General features: G+C 42.4%; 2 protein-coding genes across 2 annotated transcripts; one reads left to right on the forward strand and one right to left on the reverse strand.

Annotated features, from left to right (window-relative positions):
* Positions 1-6,964: 6,964 nt before the first annotated feature.
* On the forward strand, positions 6,965-12,350 carry LOC127766024 (protein POLLEN DEFECTIVE IN GUIDANCE 1). Its single transcript, XM_052291026.1, has 11 exons — positions 6,965-7,702; positions 8,258-8,409; positions 9,150-9,253; positions 9,596-9,684; positions 9,775-9,848; positions 9,923-10,073; positions 10,221-10,388; positions 10,754-10,851; positions 10,940-11,062; positions 11,609-11,677; positions 11,770-12,350. Exons 1-11 carry the CDS (start codon positions 7,150-7,152, stop codon positions 11,968-11,970), a joined length of 1,782 nt encoding a protein of 593 aa, XP_052146986.1. The 5' UTR covers positions 6,965-7,149; the 3' UTR covers positions 11,971-12,350.
* A 135-nt stretch (positions 12,351-12,485) lies between these two features.
* Positions 12,486-23,108, reverse strand: LOC127766023 (vacuolar sorting protein 39). Its single transcript, XM_052291025.1, has 13 exons — positions 22,597-23,108; positions 21,305-21,516; positions 20,942-21,073; positions 20,727-20,870; positions 19,795-19,907; positions 18,883-19,303; positions 16,896-17,225; positions 16,210-16,431; positions 15,763-16,005; positions 15,075-15,500; positions 14,646-14,744; positions 13,700-13,916; positions 12,486-12,951 (listed from the first exon to the last, which is right to left on the reverse strand). Exons 1-12 carry the CDS (start codon positions 23,006-23,008, stop codon positions 13,716-13,718), a joined length of 2,955 nt encoding a protein of 984 aa, XP_052146985.1. The 5' UTR covers positions 23,009-23,108; the 3' UTR covers positions 12,486-12,951; positions 13,700-13,715.
* Between the last annotated feature and the right edge of the window lie 1,847 nt (positions 23,109-24,955).

Below are 24,955 nucleotides of genomic sequence, written 5' to 3' on the forward strand. Positions count from 1 at the left end.
TTTTTTTCGCCTATTTTTTCTGGACGTTTTCTTTCGCCCGGTTTTTTTATCGGACAATTTTGGTTTTTTTCGCTGGTTTTTTCGCCTCTTTTTTCTGGATTTGGTTTTTCTTTTCTTTTTTTGCCTGGTTTTTTTGGATCGGACAAATTTGGTTTTTTTCGCCCGGTTTTTTAACGGACGATGGAAGCACCTCTTATTTTTTAAGTAGTAGAGATAGAGATATGTTATGTTGTATTGGAATTGAACTGAATTAAGTTTCTTTTTTCCTTGTAGTTAGTTGATCTAGTCGCACCTGAGTCAGACTTGTTCTAACCCACAGATATAAATATATACGCCCGAGGTTCTTATAATATAACAACGGTTGAATAATCATTTTTTCGACGCGTCGTCACCCTAGTTCAGTTTCGACGAGTTATTGTTTTCAAGTTTTGGCTCCATCGGTTTTGATCTCCGGCGAGAAAGTAAGTTTCGTCAACTTCGCTTGCATCGGCGGAATTGGTATTTTATCGGTTAAGTCCGATATACTAGTTAGGCTTTTACCCGCGTTGCCTATCCAATACTTTGTTGTCTAGTTGGATTTGATATATCAATCGCTTTGCACGGTGTTTATCAGATTGGTTAAATTCGTCAAACTTTTTATAAATCTAGACTGTCTCGGTTAAGTCCGATCTTCTAGCTAGTTTGTAATTTGTTATATGAACTTAAACAATCTGATATGCTTTGTTCACCATTTTGTTGGAATCTTAAGCCGATGGAGTATCTACTTATCATTGATTAAATTGCTACATATTGGTTAATTTGTAGGTTTGATATAATCGTTTAGTTGCTACTTCTATTATCTTCAATCTTATTATACTTCCTTGGTTAGATCCGATCTATCAGGATTGTGGTTAATAATTGAAGATTGTTGTTGATTATACTTTCACTTATTGTAGCTGATAATATTTATTTCTTTCATAGAAGTCAAGATAAATTTCAATTCACCTGTCACATCGGCCTATATTCAAAGATCATATAATTGTTTAGGTGCTAATTTATTATCTTCAATATTATATTGTTCCGGTTTGGTCTGATCTATCAAGATTGATTTTAATAAAGTTAGGTGGCTCATAATTATATTGTATCCTGAATAAGATTTGTTCAGGATAACCAAACCCTAAAAACCTCCTCCTCATCCCCTTTCTCCCGACTCCCCTCACGCCACCGCCGCTCACTAGTGCGAGCGCGATCCGTGCCACCTCCGGTACTGCTGCCCCACCTCGCCAGCTGGTTGGAAGGCGTCAATGGTGCTAGTGACCTCCCCCTTATTCCTCCTCCCCCTCCCACCCCCCATCCCCCTTCGTCGGCTCTTCATTGAAGTTTGGGTTGTCACCTCCCCGCCAGAAAAAAAGAGGAGGTTACCTGAGTTGGAGAAGAAGCATCTAGAGCACGAATCGTGAAACACATCTAGTGAACCAAAATCTACAAGATTTGGAATGGATTTTATGTCGATGGAAGGTTAGCGATTCAAAAAAAATAAAGATATATGCATTTAATTTATCACATCCCATACTTAAACCAAACACACCAGCTTCCTCGAAGTCGAAGAGGCTTTGATGCAGCAGCAACCAATGCATTTCAGGCCCAGAGTCCATCGGTGAATCCTTACAGCCATCGAGCCCAGTTTCTTGGCCCAGCACATGCACCGTCTCTCCCTTTCTGCCGGGCCGCGTCGTTTTGGACCGCTCATCTGACCGGGCCCAGTTTGAGGTGGAGGGAAAAAAAAAAGGAAAACTATACTGGGATTATTCCGTGAAAGTTTCACCGTGAAACTGCCACCCAACTACACACTTCGACCAGCGCAGCGCGTGCGTTCGGCTGACGCGCGAGGTGACGTTTTTCATGCAGAAGCCGAAAGGCCACACGCCCACGAGTGGCACGGTCTCCGCACAGGAAAACTTTCATGCAAACTTCCGCGGGGTAGTAGGAGTGGAGATAACAGAGAAGAACGAACGAATTTACCCATGGAAAATTGCCTCTCTTTTCCATGAAAAATCCGGAAAATCGTGTATCTTTTCCATGAAAAAACTCCTCGCGATCGCTATATATATCCCTTCCCCCGTACGTGCTTCCCTCCGTTTTTGTAAGCGTGAACACAGATCGCTCTTCTTCTGATTTTTTTTCTGGTTTTTCTTGCGTTGATACTGCAGCTTCCTCGACGACGATGGGCTCCTGTGGTGGTGCGGCGCGCGCTGCTGGATCGGCCGTCACGGTGGGCAAGCTGGTGAAGCTGCTGCTGGTTCTCGCCTTGGTCGTCGCTGCTGCGGCCGCGCACGGCGCGGACGCCGCGAGGGCGGTGCCGGGCACGGGCAGCGCTAGCGCTGGCCGAGGCGGTGGCGGGGCCGGGGCGAGGTCGCTGCTGTCGAGGCCGCAGCCGTCGTGCTGCCCGGGGAAGCGGCATCGGTAGCACGCGCGCACACGCAGCGGCGGCGGCAGCAGCGCGGCATTCCAAAACGTGGACTCGTCCCTGATCTCAACGAATGCATAGTATAGTCCCATATGTAACACGGTATTACTATTGACCGTATGTACATTAGTGTTGGCTTTTGATAATTTCATTCATATGGCCGGTCAGGCATTAGAGGTAAATCCTTTTTTTTTCTTGGGTTTATCGGTTCATTCATATGTTTATTTTTTTCTCCTTTTCTTTTCATATGTGATAGGATTTCAAGTCGAAAGAGATTAATTAATTGTGTAATCCTTTGTGAAATGTGTTACGAGTTTAAAAGGAGTCTTTTCCCCTCCTACAGAGAAATTGTCTCTGATACTTTTTTTTAAGGATTATTCTCTCCGTTTCAGGTTATAAGATGTTTTGACTTTGGTCAAAGTCAAACTGCTTCAAATTTGACCAAGTTTATAAAAAAAATAGTAATATTTTTATCCAATATAAGTTTATTATAAAAATATATTTAATTATTAATTTAATAAAACTAATTTGGTAATGTAAATATTACTATTTTTGTCCATAATGTTAGTTAAACTTAAAGCAGTTTGACTTTGACCAAAATCAAAACATGTTACAACCTGAAACAAGGGAAGTAATTGACTCTTCTGATAGTTGGTGTACCATCATGCCTACTATTGCATGATGACAAGCATTTGAATAGCTAGATTTGGAAATGCTTTAGAGTGTCTCCAACATCTTCAAATCCAACTCTCCAAATACCCATTTAGCTAAGTTTGCTAAAAAATTGGAGAGTCAAATTTTACTTTCACTCTAATAACCTATCTATTACCTTCTCCAGTCTAACAGTGGATCGTACATGTCAATCTCTATCTTTATTCTTCATACCTCTTTCCTTCCACGTCTTTCCTTCCCCCACCCAACCGGCGGATCATGAGGAGGTAAAGGCGGCGGCGGTGGCTGGTGTTGCTCGAGGCAAGAGGGCTCGTAGCCATACCGTGTGTGGATCCGAAGCCACCAACGGCGGTGGTGACAAGCGCATTTGGCGACCTCTTCCCCGTCGTGGGCGGATCTGACGACGACGACGACAACCTTAGTGGAGAGCAGCGCGCTCGAGGCTGGCGTGCCATCCGATCTAATCCCCGAGCGCGCCACCGGCGCGCTCAAGGTCGCTGCTTGCTCTATCAATATCGCTTGCTGCTCCTTGTTACAAGAGCACCTAACTCTGAAGCGTCGCTACTCCTAACTCCACGATCAGCACTGTTGTCGCCGCTTAATCTGCCACTAATGGTGTCACTGCTTGCTAGTGGGTGGCCGACAAAGAGAGAGAGAGAGTGAGGGGAGGAACCGAAAGGAGGGATGGAAGAGGTGGTGGGACCCACCTTTGGTCAGCGGAGGAGGCTGGAAACATTTTGCTTAGCCATCTGGACGGAGAATCTATTGAAACTCATTTTTCTCTATGTTGATCAAATTTTAGCTTGCGTAATCAAATACATATTTTGTTGGCTATACTTTTAGCTAATAGAAGTGTGGATGCATACTCCCTCCGTCCTAAAAAAAAGATAAACCCTAGCTATGAATCTGGACATGATGCATGTCCAGATTCATAGCCAGAGTTTGTCTTTTTTTGGACGGAGGGAGTACTTTACATTTTGTTGGAGATACTTTACATTGACCATGTAAAGTATGCATCCAAATAGGGGAGTGGATTTTAACTCTCGAGGGGATGTCCTCTCATTTTTTGCACGTCGCTCAAATGATTATGAATTTTTTTAAAAAAAAAATGAGAAGATGTATCAACATGTAATATATCACTCCACAAACATGTAAATTCAAATTCAACTTCTATAAGTCGCAACGAAAAAATATTAACTAGCTGTAGTTTAATTTGTTTTTTCGTTGCAACATATATATGTTGAATTTGAACATACATGTTTGTGGAGTGATATATCACATGTTAATACATCTTCTTAAATATTTTTTTATAATCATTTAAGTGACATGCAAATAACGAGAGGACATCCCTTCGAGGGTTAATTAGAATAGTTTTCCTCCAAACAGGTCCTAGATATTTACATTCCGGTGGCTCTATGTTTGGTGGCAAAGAAGGCACTAGCTCTGGATCTTGGTAGTAGCTCTAGTGATCACTCTCACGCAGGGCCGGCGTTTCATCAAGCAGGTCGCAGACCTGAATGCGCCGCCAGAGATCCTTCTTCAACCCAACACCGCCGCAAAGCTGTGTGCCTGTGATCAGTTCAACGGCGCAGCACGGCAGCACCATGGCAGCGACACCGATGCGTTTCAGTACCCAGTTCAGTCGGCGGGTTCCGGTGGCCCGATGATCATCAGTGATTCGCTCGGCGAGTGAAACGGAGGAACCGGCCCAACCATCACATCCCCAGCATATCCATCGGCAAAGAATTGGCACGTATGCACCGTCTTGCCCCTTCTGCCGGGCCGTGTCGGCCTTGGACCATATGCACCGGATTGGCCCGTTTCGTGGTTTCCTTTCCGAGATGATCCCGTGAAAGTGCCGCACAAGTACACAGTAGCCAGCACCCACCAGCAGGTGCATATTCCGCGAATCGGCGGACGCAGCGTGGGAGGCGACGTGACGGACGCCGGCGTCCAAAACGGCAAAACGCCCCAGGAAAACTCGGTGAAAAACAACTTGGCGGAGGAGAAGTGGAGAGAATTCCCAAGGAAAATGCCGTCGCGTTTCCATGACAAAACACCTAGTAGTAGTAAGCTGTGGTATATATAAACGCCACCCTCCCGTGGCCGTACCCGTCGCCCCTGTTTCATCCAAATTAAGCGTGAACAAATCGATCGTTGCTTGTGAGTCGCTCTGCTGGTTTTTTTTGGCTTGATTGATGGGCGGCGGTGCTGTGCGCAAGCTGCTGCTGCTGATGCTGCTGATTCTCGCCTTGGTCGCCACGGCCGCGCACGCGGCGAGGGCGGCGCCGGGCACCGGCGCGAACGGTGATGCCGTGACGCGCGCGGTGAGGTCGCTGCTGTCGAGGGCGTCGTGCTGCACGCATGATGGCAACACGGTGGGCGCGTCGTGTTGCCCGCAGCAGCAGCTGCGTCCGTAGCCACACGCACGCACGCACGCAAGCAGCAGCGGTGGCACTCCAAGACGCGTCTCTCTCTCTCTCTCTCTCTCAACATGTCCGTAGTCAATGTACGTCTGTACAAAAGTTGTTTGGTTTTTGACGATTCATTCATCAATTCGTTCATTCAGACGGTATGTCAATCCCTTTTTTTTTGGGGGGGGGGGGGGGGGGGGGGGTTCATCGGTTCATTTGTTCATTCATTTTTTTTGTGTTCTGTTTTAGTGTGTGTAGCATTTGAATTCAAAGGAATTTGTGTATGTATCATGTGTTACTATCTCGAAAGGAGCCGTTTTTTTTCCCTCATATACCTGTGTTATGTGTACCGCCATGCCTAAATTGTGACATATGTTTTCAAGTTCAATTTGGTTGAGATTAGTCTTTCTACAAAATACTCACATTCAGAACACGGTTCCCTATAGAATTATTTGAAACTGATAAATTTTAATCTAAATTATGATATTGAAGAGAAGACACATTATTCTTTCTTCAAGGTGATCTCTAATCTCAGGCCCTGTTTCTTTTAGCTTGGGACAACTTATTGAAGTAGCTTATTATAATCTGGAGCCCGGCTTATTATAATCTGGTAAGCTCATTTAGGCCCTATTTAGGCCCTGTTTGTTTCAGCTTAAGATTATTGTAATCTAGATTATTAAATCAGATTACTTTAAACTGGATTATAATAAGCTACGAGTTGTTTGTTTATCTGGATTATTAGATGCATCTAAGGGTAGTGGGTCTTTAGCCACTCAATAATCTGGAAAAAGCTTCTCTAGAGGAGATTATTGGATTATAGTAATCTGGCTTATAGATTATAATAATCTAGCATAATAATCTACTTATTTGTTTCAGCTTACTCCTAATAATCCAGATTATAATAATCCTAAGCTGAATCAATCAGGGCCTTAGGTGAGCTTTTTCCAAATTATTGGATGAAAAATTACCCACCATGCCACCCCACTCCCTCTTTAAACTTGCAAACCTAATAATCTAGGCTCTAATAATCTAGGAAAGAAACAACTAACCGCTTATTCTACTACAGATTATAATAATCTAGTTTATAGTAATCTGACTCAATAATCTAGATTATAATAATCCCAAACTGAAAGAAACATGGCCTAAATACGATAGATCAAACAAAAAAAATACTACTATATTACTTGTGAGTAGCCACACGGCGTTGACGTGGCAATTAATGTGTCATTACCAAATTCGCTGGTTCCTTTCCAAAGAAAAAAAAACAATTATAATTTTCTGATTCTTGAATGTACCCAAGGAATCAGGAAAAACGGCTGAAAATTCCACTCGCACATTCTCCCCTGTGCAAGTACCCAGCTGCCACATCGCGGAAAAACCCAAAATAATCCCGAAATTAAGCGACGAAACGGATTAAGCGCACAAATAAACGCGAATCTGAAGAAAAAAAAAAGAAAAAATATTCTTCGCCTCCGCGTCCGTTGCTCCCCTCCTTCCCCCGCCTCCGCCTCCGCCTCCGCCTCCTCGCCGCGGCGCGGCGGCGACGTCCACCGCCGCCTAGGGTTCGCCGGGGAGGGCGCCGCCCTCGTCGCCGTCGCAGGTCGCCCGCCGCCGGGTATGCCACTCCGATCTGCCACCCGCCAGCTCTCCTTCGAGCTCCTGGGGGAGGGCGGCCTCGCCGCGGCCGACGACGCCGACGACGACCTCTCCCCGCGCTCCCTCCCCGACACCACCTCCGATGGGCAGCGGCGCCGGAGGCGGCGCTCCAAGCGCAAGCGCGGGCTCCGGAGCCCCCCGATCGAGGAGGAGAAGGAGGGGACGCCGCGCCGCGGCGGCGTCGTCGGGGTGTCGGATCTGGTGTCCGTGTCCGTGGTGGAGCGCGAGAGCTCCGACGCGGAGAGGTCCGCGGCGAGCTGCGTGACGTACGTGGGCGTCGGGGTGGAGCTGCGGCAGAGGAGCGTCTCCGGGAGCGGGAGGGTGGTGTCCCGGGAGGACGCGACCAGCAGCTGCGGCAGCAGCGCGCGGGAGAGCGCCGCGGCGGCTGCCGCGGTGCCGGAGGCGGCGCCCGCGGCGTGGCGGCCTGAGGCGAACGGTGGCGGGAAGAAGCTGGAGAAGGAGGATTCGCTAGACTGGGAGAGGTACATGAAGGAGAATGGCAACGTTCTTGGAGGTATGGATCTCGCTGATTTCTCGTATTCAAACGAAGTTTCTTGTGCTTCTCGTTGATGTTCCATTTTTGTGTTTTGTGACGTCATTTAATCAGTGCTGAACTTAGGTTAGTCAGATTGATGGGATGTTCTTGAGACATGTATCTGTTCTGAAATACTACGAGTCTTATGTGAACGTCGTCTCAGGATAGCCTAGGGGCGTCAAATCACTTTTTTTTGGGGTATAATGAAGGTGTTCTATTTAGAAATTTTTAGACCAACTCAAGTTTGGAGAGCTGGCCACAAACAGAACAATGTGGCTTATAGAGATTGCTGGTATCGTGCCTTTTTGTGGTTAAATATGTAACTGTTACCAGAGAAGCTTCAAAGAAACATATTGTACTCTTCTTCCAATTGCAGGGCTTTAAAAAAGAAAAAAAAATTGAACAAGTGCCAAATTTCAGTTAGTCCTCGTCATATTTCAAGTCTGGTTAGGGTGCCCTATAATAAGCCTGTTGTGTATTGAGTTAAGAAGTCTATAACCATGCATTTACCGCTCTTTTCAAATACTGCTGCAGAAGTTGAGCGCCTTGACAACTCACCATTCAGATACTTCCTTGGAGAATTATATGGTGGAAATTCACTTAGAGGCACAATTTCAGCGGGCAATGATAAGAAACGACAGCGGGTCTACAACACTATGTTTCATGTGCCGTGGAGATGTGAACGGGTATATTTCTGCACTTGTAATCATGCCAATTGCACCCTGATACCCTCCCCATACACTAGAGTATTTGGAATTTTTAGAGCAATCCTATTTTATGGTGGAAATGAAAATAATTTGCTGAATTCATGTGAATCGCCCTTATCTTGATAGGAGGTATGTATTTATCGATTCAGATCCTGGTTAGGATATGGCTATGTGTAACCTTACAAGTAGATATTTTTTGGGGCAGTATTTGAATAAACTTACAAATATATGCCTTTGAACCATGTAGTGATTAGGTTTGAGTTAATAACTTTAAAATGTACAGACCATAGACAAATAACATTTAGCCAAAGTTAATAGAATACTCCCTCCGTTTCATAATGTGAGTCATTCTAGCATTTCTCACATTCATACTGATGATAATGAATCTAGACATATATATCTATCTAGATTCATTAACATTAATATGAATATGGAAAATGCTAGAATGACTTACATTGTGAAACGGAGGAAGTAACAATTTGCTAATTGAATTGTGTTTACATAATTGCAATATTTTACCTAAATGGTTTCAAAATGTGTTATGCATAAACAGATCTTTTGAAGTCCAAGCATGATGATGCTAGTAACAAGTAACTCAATTATAGAGATTAGAGACAGGTTCATCTAGAAACACTAACTTTCAATATGTATAATAGGTCATTAGTTCATATATTTGGTTAATTGATGAGGAGATGTTTGATTGTGATAAAATGCTGCAGCTGATTGTCGCAGGATTCTTTGTCTGCTTGGATTCATTTCTATCTCTACTCACCATTATGCCTGCAAGAATTGCCATTACAGTCTGGCGGGTGCTTAAAACCAGGTGGGTAGCTGTTGCTAATGTTAACTGGATCTGCAGCAACTGATGCTATTTATTTGCTACTATTCCAATTTAGTTAGGCAGCTAATTTTTTACTTTGTATGATCCATTGCCAATATGAGTTTAGTTAATATGTTGTTCCTTTCTTTTTCGATAGTAGATTGATAAGCTGATGTATGATTCTCATAGTTTTATGATAGCCAATTATTGGTGCTTATAACATTAAGCATTTTTTTCTGCCATATACTTTTGCGTCCTATTTTGTTGGATCAACCACTTTTTCCAGTTTAGTTCTTCATTTATAGCCATATTGAGTTGCATACTTACCCATTGTATTTGTGACAGGCAGTTTCTGAGGCCTAATGCTGCTGATTTATCAGATTATGGATGCTTTGTAGTTCTAGCTTTAGGAGTTGCTTCTTTGCAAATGATAGGTTTGTCTTTTTTGTGTGGCTTTTACTAAATACAAATGATATCCTACACGCATACGATAATCCACTCACAGTTGGTTTTGTGTGTGCCAGATATTAGTTTGATTTACCATGTCATTCGTGGCCAGGGCACAATCAAATTATATGTTGTATACAACGTGCTAGAGGTGAGCAAGGCTGTTTGTTGGAAATTTATTTGCTCGATTACTTAGCTCATCCAAACCTTTATTTTGCTTTCTAGATCTTTGACAAACTCTGTCAATCATTTGGTGAGGATGTCTTACAAGTTTTGTTCAACTCTGCTGAGGGACTGTCAACATGCTCGACAGATAATGCAACATTTGAGCTGATGCGGTTCATTTTGGATGAGGCTATTGCAGTTCTTGCCTTTGATATCCTTGGCTATTAGTCCCAATTGAATTTACAGTAGTTTCATTTTATCTATTTTTCAAACTTCTAATTACACTGTAGGTTGACTTGTGCTATTGCTGCTGTTGTTATTTGATATTTTCTAGATTTGATTCCTTAACAAGTTATACTTGTCCATTCATTTGTCCTGTTAGCTCAGGCGATCACCCTGTCAACATGTATTATTGCCCACAACAATGCACTATTGGCTCTTTTGGTGTCCAATAATTTTGCTGAGATAAAAAGCAATGTATTTAAGCGTGTTAGCAAAGAGAACCTTCACAATTTGGTATACTATGGTGAGTATGTTTATGATTTTTCTTTTTCATAATTCTGAACAGTATGCGTATTGCTTTCATATGATTGTACACTATTCTTTCAATGTTTGGTTGATCAATGGATAGTGCTGAGTTGCACTTTGTGCACGTATGTTATCTACGTAGATGTTGGATCGATTACCATTCATGTTGTAGGGACCCGCTTGTGCTACATTGTGAACCTTAGTTTCAAAATACTTAACTTTTCTAGTTTTAGTTAAGAAAGCATTGTGCATTTCACATGCCCCAGTTACTTTTTTTTTCCATTTTTTTACAATGTTTAGTCTTCATAATTCTTGCTGTGGTGGCACATGAGTCTCATGTGGTTTTAACAATTTGATTTGCAGACATCATTGAGAGGTTTCACATCACATCCTTTCTATTGTTTGTACTAGCTCAGAATATCTTAGAAGCAGAGGGACCATGGTTTGACAGTTTTCTTATTGTAAGTTCAATATTTCACTATGTTTACTTCACATAGCTACAGACTCTTCTTTGTAAATCTATATCACCTTTTTTTTTCTTTACCGCAGAATGCCTCCTTGGTATTTATGTGTGAAGTACTTATTGATGCTATCAAGCACTCTTTCCTTGCAAAGTTCAATGAGATAAAGCCAGTTGCTTATTCAGAGTTTTTGGAAGACCTATGCAAGCAGGTGATGTGCTGATAAATGATTTCATACGTTACATCCTTTTTACTCTAATTAGCATTGTAATTGTTGACTTGAATTCTACAGTACTCATGCAACTTTGACACTTGAAGTTGTAATTCTGAAGTTATTCTAACTGTCCAACTCTACGAGACACCTACATGCCTGCAAAACAATCCAAATATGAAATGACATTGGTTTTAGAACTTTTTTTTGTCAGCTATTCTTGGACAGTTTATCTTTCAACAGTATATTGACTGTCTTTACCCTGATAGTACCATTTAGAGAATTCCATCTATATGTTAGTTAGTGACAGATTCAGTTTGCCGTTATGATAAATGATTGGCCTGCATTGAAAATTTACCTTTGGCATGCTCCTTTTTCTTGTGAACCATGATTGTCCTCTCATCCTCTGGACCATCAATTTTTTTAGCTTTCATAGTGGAGCATAATGGAATTTTATATACCGCTTTTTTTCAATTGCCTTTGATCTTGAACTTTATTCTTCCAAATTTTGCTATCATTGTTTATCTTGCTGAAATTATTTCGCAGATTTTGAATGACAAAACTGATGACCGTCAGAAGGACCTAACATTCATCCCCCTTGCCCCTGCGTGTGTGGTAAGTTCACAAGTCATCAAAGTCCATCCTCTTATACTACCACCCTGCATTTTATAGATTGCTTATATTCAAGCAATGTGTTGTTTCTGTAGGTGATTCGTGTATTGACTCCAGTATATGCCACCCTCCTTCCTGCTGGCCCATTTATCTGGAGAGTATTTTGGATCCTGCTTTGGTCAGTCCTGACCTACTTCATGCTCGCCGTATTCAAGATACTAGTGGGATTGGTATTGCGCTGCCTTGCAACTTGGTATGTAAATCTTCGTCTCAAAAACAAACAACATGTGGACTGAGTATTTAGCACTTGGCACCAAAGTTTGGTGTTAAAGATAACATCCCCGGGAAGACAGACATTTGCTGTGGTTCGTGAAGTACAGCAACCGCTGCAGCTGCTGCTTGAGTTCAGATATACATATATGCCCATATGGCAAAATTCTTGATGATAGTATAGTACAGCTTAGAGGTTCTCTGATCCTGAGGAACTGGGTAAAGTCCAATTTTGCGGTGTTCACGGTTTATTTTATTTCTAGTACCTATTGTTCATATAGCTCATAGCTTCATCATATATAAGTATATTCTCAACCTAGAGAAGATGTTTGCAAAGCCTGCTCTTCTGTCCACAAGACATGTTTGTACATTTCCTTTGAGAAAAAAAAAAGACATGCTTATCTCATGTGTGCAAATGCCAAGTTCCGATCACAGTATTTTACAGGCTTATGCAAGTAGTTTAGCTGGTTTTACCGGTTCTGAAGTAATTGCGTCCAATGTAATCCCACCACGGTTAGGCCGTATTAAGCGATTCCTGGGATGAAAAAGGAAGTGCTCCTTTACTATGATTATTATTTCAATTAAAACATAAGCACTTAGCTATTATGTTTCCCTGTTTACATGGTGATTAAACACAACACTGATCACGGTCACACCTAATCTAAACTTTACAACGTTTTCATCTACATTTTTGTACGCTTTCTGGGCATAAAAAACAAGCGAAAGCGAACTGATAGGCAGACACGCGCAGATTGAATACACCAACGCTCTGAAGAGCGGAAGAAAACGCCAGTAAAAATACATGAAGCAAACCAAGCCGCGTAAAGGCAACAGAAACAAAAGAAATCTCGATCAGAAATCAAGCAACGCCTCTCGATCAGACACATCACGCAACGTGAATGAGCAAGTGCTGAGGACCCAAATCTTGCATGCTTGTTGGCTTGCTGTTCCAAAGATGTGCAGAAAATGCGAACGTTGCATCCTTTTTTCTATGATGATACTCACACCTGTCAAACGTATATATTATTAGAGTGATGCAAAGTTCGCACAAGTGCTTTAACTGCTGAAGTTCGACCGGCGGAAAAGGCTATTCGATGAGTAAAACATAATGGCCTATGCAAGATCTGAATAACTACTATAGTTATGTAACCTACAGTAGCAAACAGATGCGATATCAAAAACAGAATACAAAGGTGTATCCATGTATATAGATTGACCAAAACAAGACAATACGGAAATTCAGACTCCAGTAGTGAAGTTGATGTGTATCGGATAGAAGTCGTGGTGAAGTGGTAATCTAATACTATGAAAGATGATGATGGCAGCAAAGCTCATAACATGACATCCTAGGAAAAACAATCTACCTAGGAACCAGTCATGATCTGGGTATGGATATAACAAATTGGGTCTCACAGGATGAGCTCGTTGAGGCCACTTCCCTCTTATTCTGTTAGTATTAGTCTGTGAAACAGCGATGCGGTTAGTTACAAATTTGTAGATGTACTGAGGTCAGTGGAAGAGTGACAAATGTGAATTTATAAGTGTAGCAGAATGAGTGTTCACATCAGAATGAGTGGAAAAGGAAGGGAAAATGGAAAAAGGATGAAAGCATATGGGATCAGAATGAGTGTTCAGATCTTTTTAATGGTTAGCAGAAACATAGCTCAAGTAGTCACCAAAAGTCAGTCATCCATCACATCAGTGCATGCTAGGCTTAAAAATTAATTTGTCAACTTGGGAGTTCTGAGTGCATACCTGGTGAATGTACATGCTATCTACGTTTCACAGAGTTTACTCCTCTAACAGCTTTAATCTGCTGTGATTCTCTAAAGCAGACAAAATGCACCAACGTCTGCCCATTTGGATAAATAGCAAAAGCACTATTTGCAATCCGCTTATGACAAAGAGAACACATGCTATCTCCATCAATCTTCAGAACAGCTTGACGCCGTTTATACAGATCCTCCTTTACCTGATAAAAAGTGAGAATTATAAGAATAAACACTATACCGTCATAATAACACTGTAGAACAGCGGCCATATAAATTTAATAAAGTCAATGAGCCCATCATAACTAGCCCATAACACCACTACAGTATGCTTGATGAGATAGCCAAATGTGCACCGTGACAGTTTATGTTGTGATACACCAGGCTGCTACCGAAGGTGCAGGGCACACAAGAGAGCATGGTGACACAGAAGAGGTTAGCAGATTGGCTGCTTATGGTTAAGAGATTTTTAGTTTTATGAAATCGGTTCTGTTTTGTCAATTTCCTTGTTGACTACATATAAAATAACATAGCCAAACTTATTTGTTCATGCAATAAAGAAATTAGTACGCCATCTCTCTCTCTACTACATAGGAGTATGTCTCAAATCCCAATCAAACATATTTTATCTGCCTTTGTCTTCTCTTATGTTCACAGCACAATTATCAACCTTCCTTGACCATCTCAACAACGTTCTTATCCCAATTCCCAAGTTAAGAGTTTACCATAGAAAATGCACACTTTTCATTTACAGCACAGGGCGATTACTAACATAGTTACAATGGTACATGAATTCAATTTCAAGGCTCAGTGATATTTCCCTAGGAGAATCCTAAAGATCATAATCTTTTATTGAGTAAAGCTAGGAAAAATGGAAAAGACATTGAAAACAAAGGGGAACAGCTAACAGAATATCATAGCACCAAGCTAACCTGCAAATTTGCCCGAAAAATCAAGTTCTTGATAACCATATAATTGCGTCGATGTTCACTAGAGTTCCGCAGAAGTGGTTCAAGAAATAACACCAGATCCTGCAAGTGTACATATCTATATCATTAGAACCTTCAATGGCTAGAAAGCCGAAACAACCAACTCTGGAACACAAGTATCTAAAAGCTGCATAACTGTGTTCTGTAGGGGCATAACTACATTTTTTTCAAGAGCCTAAATAACAATTAAACTACCAATAACAGCTAAATGGCTTATACACAAAATGGGGAAAGTATTATATCAACACAAAAAGGAACATCATTTTGTTGCTTTCCAGAGAAAATGACACAACAAAATTACGAGTGTGGCTTGGTATAAATCCAGGCCAGAAGGAAATATCTCTACCACAATATAAAAAGAAAGGCATTTACCTGGAGTTTCGTGTCTCTAGGTAACAAACGAAGAGCTTGGGCACCATTTATTCTATCCCACCGTTGGCTTAACAATTCAAGTGCTTCATTCAACATTATTGGGCCTCCATCACTAACATCATCACCATCACCATCACCATCACTTCGACCACTATCAGTTCCACTGGGGCTAAAGCGCACATCATCAGCCCCTTCAATCTCAACAACCTTTTTACCCATACGCGCCCCTCTAACCTTAGTAGCCTTCTGAATTCCAGGGTACTGTGATGCCACTGGAACAATTTTCTGCTCAAATTCCTTTTCAGCTTTTCTTGGGTTCAGATAGATTTGTAGGAGATTGAAGTAGATATTTGATTTGGAAGGTTGTTGTGCTCCTTCCTCGTAAACACGGTCACAATATGCAACTGCTCGCTCTGGCATCTGGAGCTGCAATATAGGTATACCGTACACTTGTTATTGTGAAAAATAAAACCGCTGGATATGAGAGGAAATGTTCTCATATCAAAATTTATTAAGAGAAGGGTGAGGCTCGAACCCGGGTCGGCTAGCCCACACCTTGTGATGCTAGCCAGGAGACCCCCAGGCCTTTCTCACACTCGTTATTTTGGGTAACCTTAAAAAGTCTGAACTAACCATTACCCAAATATGATGGAGAATATTAAAAAACAATGTTACAGAGCAATAATACCTTATGCACATAAAGAGAGAGTGCACGGAGATGTTGATTTATTTTCCCATACAATATAGCGCGCTCTTCAAAAAGAGCATCTTGCGGAAGACGCTTAAGAAGTATATCTGTGTTGTAACCTGAATTGTTCTCTAATGTAGTTATCAGCTTCTTCCGTGTTGGGGAATATGTTTTCTCAGTCCAGTTTCCCTCTTCCTTCAGAATCTTGTGCCAGTCAAGAACCTCAGAAAGGTATAGTTGTACCTTCAGACAAGAATAAATGACCATCTTAAGATTAAAAGTGATCCATTTATTCAAAATTTGGATCCCAGTACGGGGATAAGATCATCTAAACAGCACAAATAAATTTATTAGATACGAAATTGCAATACCTACAGTGTAGCAATAGACAATAGATATGAAATTAAATTAACATACTGACAAAGTAACAGCAGTAAGAGTACACACCAGCTCATTTTGCAGATTAGGGTTGATCCCAGATACACTCATTGAAAGCATTAGTTCCAAGTAAGTTGACTGCAAATTTGGAGCATGCTGTTTTAGATATGAATTTACTAAATCTGCTGGAACATTTTCTGATAAAAAGAGCTCAATAGTGTCTGAAGGGTTGCGTTCAAGGACATATAAAGATGATTCCAAAACCAGCATTGGGTCAGACCGACAGAGGGGCTGCAACAAAGCACAGAGCCAAATCAGCCAGAGAAAACTAGAACAATGTGATACTGACTTATAATAGAGGCAAAAGTCCAAATGAAACTTAATCAACATACCAGGCAATAAAATATAAAACAAATATTATGCCAATAAAACTAACAAATACAAGGTACTTAGATTAAAAAATCTAACACATATAACATGGTTTAGAAAGTACCATTCAGAACATCATGAATAACACCTTGATATTTAATATTTCACTGATACTTCCACTTTTAGTATGTTATGCTACTGTTTTCTAATAGACACTTAAACATGCAAGCATCAAATTTACATATATAGTTCAGTTAAGGGCAGCTGAAAGCCTAAAACACCATGATATTATATATATAAATCCCACACAACTGGTTCGGTCTCATTGATTTATGTGAGTGAAGAACAGTATCATGTAAATGTCAAGAGAGGAGGAATAACAATACCCTTAGATATTCAATGATCATTTGTGGATTGAACTTTTTGTTAAAATCATTTTTTCCCATCTCAGCCTTTGATTCTTCAACTAATTGATTAAGCAGTTGGAGAGCTTCACGATGCATCTCATTGCTTTTGTAGAGCTCAAGTAACACCATATAATCGCTCCTTTCCTCTAAAAATTCTTTGCATATCTTCAGATCACAATAGTTAAGTCCCTTCAACAATTCTATTGCCCCTGAAGACTGTCCAGTAAGAATAAGAGCTTGAAGAAGAGATGTGTCCAGTACAGTAGCCATTTCTCTAGCAATAGAGCTTGTATGCGTCTGAGCTCGCTTCTGACATAAAGACAGTAAAAAATATTATGAATCATCTTTTACTTATACTTATCGGACATATTATTGGATGTGCAATCATCTGTACGATATACGTAGCACTGTACAATCTCATAAACACATGAAACCCCAAAAACTTTTGGATAGGAGCTATCCTAGCAACAAATTGAATCAATGTCCACTCCCGCACTAGAATGTTCATGTTGATCAATTTTCAAGTAATTACATGTGCTTCGTCATTAAAGGAATGAGAACAGCATGGACGTAGACAGGAGGTCTGAATTCTCATATTTTATTGACATCCGAGACCCATGTATCAATAAATCAATCTATAAATCTGTCAGCTGCTTAATGAATAGAACTTCAGGACTACCTTACAAAAACAATTAACTATGTCCAGGCATAGTGAAAAATGAATTTGGCTCAACAAAAGGCAGGCTATGGTGGGATTTTGGACTATTTGCCATCCTCTTCAATGGCGTATTCCTAAATACCATCTTCTTTAGCAACTTAGATTATTTACCATTCGGACCCACTGAATTGTTTCTATTTTACCACTTTTACTTACATGGTAGCATTTCGGAAGAAAAATTGACTCTCTTGCCCCTTATCTTCTTCCTCTCCCCGTCGAAGAAGAGAGCATCTCTTACGGTCTCACCTTGGACGCCTCACGAACCTTGTTCGGTCCATTCACCGCATTCAGACAATCCAGGGGGCGGGGGGCGGGAGGGTGTTGGACGAGGTTGGGGCGATGGGGAAGGGTCCAACAGCGTGGTCACCGTGGGGGTGGCGCGGGACCCACAGTTCTGAGAGGCAAGACATGGAGATAGGGGGCGATTGGACAGCACACAAGGACGAGGTGGGGGCGATGAGGAAGGGTCAGCACCAGCAGTTCCAAGAGGCAAGACTCCGGCGGCTGCTGTAGCTGGCAGCGGCCAAGGAGGAAGACGAGGTCACCAGCAAGCTCGATGAACAGCAACAAGCAAGTAACACGCAGCTTCTGCACCGAGCACGTTGATGCTTGCTCACGCGGCCGCCGGCAAGCTCGTCCAGCAGCAATACCTATCAATGCTGCCTCCTACTCACGGATGGAAAAGCTCGATTAGCTTTGTTGTTAGTGTTAGCTAGAACATGCACGCTCGCCGGTGGCGAGCCAACTCCAAGCGACAGAGAGGAAGAGGAGGAAGAAGTTGAAGAGAAGAGATGAGGGGTAGCAAGGTCATCTATTACTCAGGTTGCTGAGTTGGCAAACGAAAGTGGCAAAATAGAAACAAATCGGTGGAACCAGATGGTAAATAATCGAGGTTATTGAAGAAGATGACATTTGAGAATACGCCATTCAATAGGATGGCAAATAGTCTAAAATCCCACATGCACCATGATCATTATGTAAATAACGTTGAAGTCAATAAGGATTCAGAATTATAGCAAGACCTGAATCATTCTCGAAAACTAGAACTAATATAATATGGGATATTCAAGTTGTACTTTGACTTACTGATAGTTTGGATAAAACCAGGGGTTCATTATTTGTGTAGTGTACTTTTATTACTTATTGGTAATTATTTTGTATTAGTTCTTGGTACAGGAAATTCCACACCTGTCACTACTATTTACAAGAGTTTTAACAAGGAAACCTAGGCATTTGAAGCAGTAGTACCTTATTTGGCTTCTTTGATCGATATGACTCAGATAAGATTGAGCTGTGGTGCACAGCTCCAGAGACCACCTCCTCGGTGACTTCAGCTGTTGCTCTCTCAATTATTCCATTTCTTTTCTTGTGCAAATACTTCACAAGGGCAATTAGAGCATTGTGGCTCATTTTCTTTATCTCCAATGGAGATTTATCATCAGTTTCATGAAGTTGTAGAGAGTATGGTTCCATATCATCTGTCACATCAGATGATTCTCTTGCTAATTCTGGCAGATCTTGCAGCCGGTCATGTTCACCTATGATGTGCGTTTGAGGCAGAACAAGAGATGGATATAGAGATAGGACATAAGTAATATCCACATGTGAATCAGAGAACTGCTCCATTGCCTCCTCATAGCTCCCATTATCAAATAAAAAGTGTCCATATCTAATTCATGAAATCAAATTTGAAACACACAATTTAGTTATATGTGAGGAACCAAATAAAAAAAATATATAAGAAAACACAAGATTCACTGACTAGAAATGTAGTAGATGGCTCTGTTCGCCTACTTCAATTATAGACTAGAAACTGCATGGATTCAAAACTGGTAATATTGTTGCTTTGCTTACACTCCATATTTTCATTTTGCAAACATCATCTGTACTGTTCAATCTGCTTATTTTCTAACAAAAAAAAGGATAGTAAAAGTATGGAAAACCCATAAGCTATTCATATTCTTTTATTGAATTTGTTTCTCAGCAGATCATGGATTCAAAACATAATCAGAGAGCAAAGTGATTCAAACAGCTTGAGTAAAGAGGAGCAGAATCTACCCATTTGTGCTACAGGATGATAAACATATAGAAGTAGGAAATCTATACAGACTGCAAATAGAGTGCTGGTGTGACCTTTAGATTGGACAACTTGAAACATACCTTATGTGTATTGAGCTTTCCTTTGCAGCTCGTAGGTTTGAATCCTCTGGAGGAAGTAGCTTACACAACGCCAGAGCCTCCTCAAATTCACCAGATGCAGTCAACTGCACTATCTGTAGACCAACATATGTAACGATGCAAATGTAAGAGCTAAGAATCAATCCTGAGAAACAACTTGTAAAATGATCAAGGCTGATTATTTAGCATGTACATGAAAGAAATAAAATCCATAGAAGAAGCCTTATAACAATTGGTACATGCTATGGATTGGCTAGGGTAAGGGTCCGAAGACCGGGGGATAGGGCACTCGCCCTCTAATAGCAGTGGCGGGGCTTCTCCCTGCTGAGCTAAAAGAGACTCCGAGGCTTAGGGCTAACTTTAGAGATTCATTGATTGATTGATAATAGAGTACATGGGGTCCCTTTATATATAGGGAGGATAGACTAGACACATAAGGAACTAGTCTCTACTATTATATAAACCAATCCAATCTCTATCTCTAACTTTCTAATAAACCTCATCCCTTTCCTAACTAGGTAATCTCCTATATTTATGTGACTTATTCCTAAATTATCATGCCTAAACTGTTGCATGGGCCTAGCCCATGCCCATAACAGTACAAGATCTTATAAAGGGCACCAACAATGGTTATTTTGGGAAACTATACCAAAAGTTAGCATGAAACAGCTTAGTGCTGTGATTTGTGATATCAAGATAAACTACTAGAAGCCCGTAGGCAGTGGAAGGATGGCTAGATGGTGCATGTGTGGCACTGTGTCAGGACGGGCAGCCACAATTTGGAGGTGATGTGGGTGAGCAAGGCTGTGAACAGTAACATTTTAGGAACACGGAACAAAAGATATCATATAATGTCTACAGAAATGTGCTCATCGAAATTAATAAACCAAAGTACCAGACACAGCACAGCATACCTGGGCACCAATAGGAACAGGCAACAAGCCATAAACAGAGTGGGCTAGCACAGCAAGTATACAGTTCTCAGTTTCAACAAGCTTTTGAACATCACGAAGTACAACCGTCTGAACCAATGCATTGGGGGCTCTAAGGGACCGTATCTGAAACAAAACCAAGTAGTCAGGTGGAACGATGTAACTATAGCTTTAGTATACAAGATGAATAAACTCACCTCAACATGCCGTGGCAGGCGTGCCACCGCATATGGCCTATGTATAGCAACAGAGGCAGGCGTGTCTGACCAAATTATCCTGCCATCTTGAATAAGTTTCCCATTTTGGTCAACAAATACTCCAATATTATCCTGAGTAAACAAAGTAAATAGTACATGATTGAGCTAAGATTAAAGAAACTTACAAGTGAAAACAAGTTACTACATTCAGACCAACTGCCCCATCATTCCTCTAAAGCAGAATACTTTCATCTTTGAACCAAACAAATATCACAAAATGATTTCATCTAACCAAGCAATTTCATCAAATGGCAAATTGACAACAAAACATATATAATATCACAAAAAAAATTAACGTTATACCTTTCCCAGGAGGAGCTCCCCAGTAGGAAGAGCCACAACTAAAGGTGGAGCATTCCTTCCAGAAGAAAACACTTCAGTTAATGCACCAGTCATACTATTTATGATCATATACTCCTTTCTAATCCCAAGACAAATGTTGTCGCCACACCAGGCCATTGATTTCACGGTATCCGGAACTCCAAATTCCTTCACCTCAACAAACTCCCTCCCACCTGATAAACAGAAATTAAGTCACCATGCAACGCGTATTCAGAACAAGATCATTCAGCCATTTGATTTCTTTCAAGATTACCATAATCAAAATTTTAAAGGAACAACACAAACTCTAGTCTTAAGTTATGCCAAATGCTGCTAAATACATTTATTCTGATATACCTTGCACTTACAACAGTACTAAAAAAATTTTACAGGTCGTTTTTCCTTTACCAGTTTCAGCAAACAAAAGGCTAATGTTTCGTAAGCTTTTTCCCAAATTCAAGATACAGATAAATTACAAAAAGAAAACCCTGTTACCGGTTCCAGCACACAAAATTCTATTACTTCAGAAACTTCTTCTGAATCCTAATGATGTCTACATGTGCATGCAATTTGTGCCAAAAACAAAATCTACGATCAAGCAAATGACAAGAAAATTCATGAACACATGATTTCCTTGGTATGCTGTATCAATGTAGAGTTAGCAGAATAACACATTTTCTTTAAGTGGAATAATGAAATCGTGTGCCTTAGCAAAAATGTCTATATATCATCTTCATCTAACACCATTAGAACCAGAATAATTCTGGAATGTATGAACATGTTTTAACTGAAATATTTCATTGTGCCCAACATGTGGAAAAACAAAAAGGATCAGTAATTATTGCCAGAAAAAGAATAATCAAAGAGTGAATATACCAATTAATGATTCAAAAGTTTAATATCCTACACAAATAGCTTCCAACTACAAGAAATTCACTTATTAATCCCCCATGGTGTTCATAGAATATATCGCATCATTAGAACAGTAACTGTATTTTTCCACTAAAACATTTAGCCAACTTAAATAGATTAACTAAAGCCTGGAATTAACTCGAGTGTTTTTCCCTTTCTCCAACAGATCCCAAGTCCCAGCTAAGAACATCAATTCAGACTACACGGCCCCAATTCAATCCAGACTTCCCATTCTCCAAATTGAGCACTACCAACAGGCCATCTCCATTTCCACCGAAACCCAAATGATGTAACAGTCAAATCATAGCCACAAACACTCAAATCACAACGAAAACGAATAGGCAATGCGGCCGAATTCTCACTGTCAAGGCGGAAGATGGTCAGGCGCTTCCAGCGGCCGACCGCGAGGAGGCCCCGGCGGTCGTCCCAGGCGAAGAGGTTGGCGCCCTTGGTCTTCCCGATGACGGCGACGGTCTCGAGCCCGGGGAGGCGGTGGAGGTTGACGCACTCGGCGAGCGAGAGCAGGAGCTCGCGGCCGGCGCTGACCTCCATCGCCAGGGGCGTCCCGCGGCGCCACAGCGAGGGCTGCTGCCGCTCCAGCGCGTACGGCCCGTCCCGCGGGATCCCGCCGCCGGCGTGGCCCGGGGGGGCGTAGATGCGGAGGGAGCCGTCCTTCCCCGCGACGAGGAGCCTCCCGGCGTAGGCGGCCACGGCCACGATGTCGCCCGGCACGCCGGAGACCAGCTCGACGGCGTCGTACGCGCTGTGCACCATGGCTGCCGCGGGCCCCCCCGATCGGGCGGCGGTCTCCCGCCCCGGCGGCGGCGAGGCGAGTCGGCCGCGGCGGCGATCGTCGCGTGCGGCGAGGCGAGAACGAAAAGGGGGAAGAGCGAGATCGTTGCGTCGAGGACTCTGGCTCGGCTAGGCCATGATGGTATACGGAATGGGGGGTATAGTATAGCTGTATAGGTATACGGGATACAAACACATATCGGATTATTATTGGCATTGCTCGACCTTCAATAAAAACAACTATTTTTTTAAAGAAAAACCTCTTCTGATACGTTACTTAGATCACCTGTTCGTTCTAAATTTGTAAAACTTATTTATTAAAATATTAATTTATTTTGTTAATGAAATAGATATAATCCGTGCTAATAATCTTGTCGGTAAATAGGAGTTTGATTCATCGTGTGATGGCGCATGAAGCACACATGTTATATATGCTTTCTGACTTTGTTTTGCTGTTGTTTTGTTTGTACTTTAAAATAATATAGTTTTTATCAATCGTGAAAATTATCTTCACATGTTGCAATGCACATGCATTTTTGCTAGTCTAGAAAAAAAAATAGGGATATAACCCCTTTCTCTCCCCCTCTCTCCATTATACTCTCCTCGTTCCGGTCTCCTCCTTCGAATACCCTGCCATTGGAGCCCCTCCCCCTCCGTCGTTCTCCTTACCACCCACCGCCGGTGCCCCTCTCCCCCTCCCCTCCTCTCTTCAGTGACGTCGACATCGATGCCACCTTACCCCTCTACTCATGGCCGGCTGATGCAAGTAGCCACCACTACCTCTCCCGTCTCGCTTAAGGGGGCGGCGTGGCCGTCGAGCTCCGGTCGGCACGGACCCAGGGGCGGTGCGGCCAGCGAGCTCTTGGCGGCGTGGATTAAGGGGCGATGTGGCCGACACGGATTGGGAGACGCCGTGGCCGGCGAGCTCCGGCTGATGCGGATCAGGAGGCGGCGCGGTGGAGTTGCTTTGGTGGTGATGCGGTGGATCCCAACGATGATGCTCATAGGTCGCTGGTAGGCTCCTATTTTGCCCCGCCACTCTCGTTCTCCCTTCCGCCGCCTTCTTGTCATCGCTTCTCTCTCTCTCTCCCTTCTGTTGCCTTTGCGCTAGGGTACTAGTTGTTGGTGCGAGAGAAGGAGAGCGTGGGAGGGGAATACACGAAGCCACGGAGTGATGAGGCGATGACCTCCACAACGCAGCGCCCCGCCTTTCTCCCCACGCCGCACTCCCTTAATGGAGGCGAAGTCCGTGTGCCCAATTTTGACTTCATGTGCTTCATTTGGCTCCGCGGGTGACCGATGTGGAGGCGAATATTCCGCGTCGGGTGTTTGGGCCGAACGACACGGAGGCGCACTATGAACGCCAGCTAGATGCGCCGCCATTGCCGAGGTAGTCGCAACTAGGCTTTGGATCCCAGCTAGAAGAAGTCCCGCTGCCAGCTTCAGCCACCGCAGTTTGTTAGGGACGAGGTGGTCGCTGCTGATGTTGACACTCAACATAGTTGTCGTGGCCTCTAGAGATCTGAACTTGATGAGAAGTCATCGGCCTAAGCTCTAAAGATGGTTACTGCTGCCGACTTTCTAGAGTTCCATGTCGTCTCGTGTTAGAGGTATAGATGGCCATATGGCACAAGGCCCGCGGCCCGCCCCAAGGAGACGCCAATTTGGCCCAGCCCAAGCAGGGCACAGCCCGACTGGGGTTGTGCTCGTGCCGGTCCGGTACGGCATGATCGGAAAAAAATAGTAGAGGGACGTAAATTAGACTTAGTTAACCATATAAGACAAATGCTCAAAGACAAGAGGAATACAAATAGACTTCTTTTGCAGCTATATGGACACAGTCCACAGAGTTTAGATAGGAAAAATAGACCTTTTTTTTGAAAAGCACGATAGGCTATCGTGCCTTCGGCCGGACCGGCACGACCCGAG

This window comes from Oryza glaberrima, chromosome 3 (assembly GCF_000147395.1).
Source record: "Oryza glaberrima chromosome 3, OglaRS2, whole genome shotgun sequence".
In the NCBI taxonomy this organism is placed as follows: Eukaryota; Viridiplantae; Streptophyta; class Magnoliopsida; order Poales; family Poaceae; genus Oryza; species Oryza glaberrima.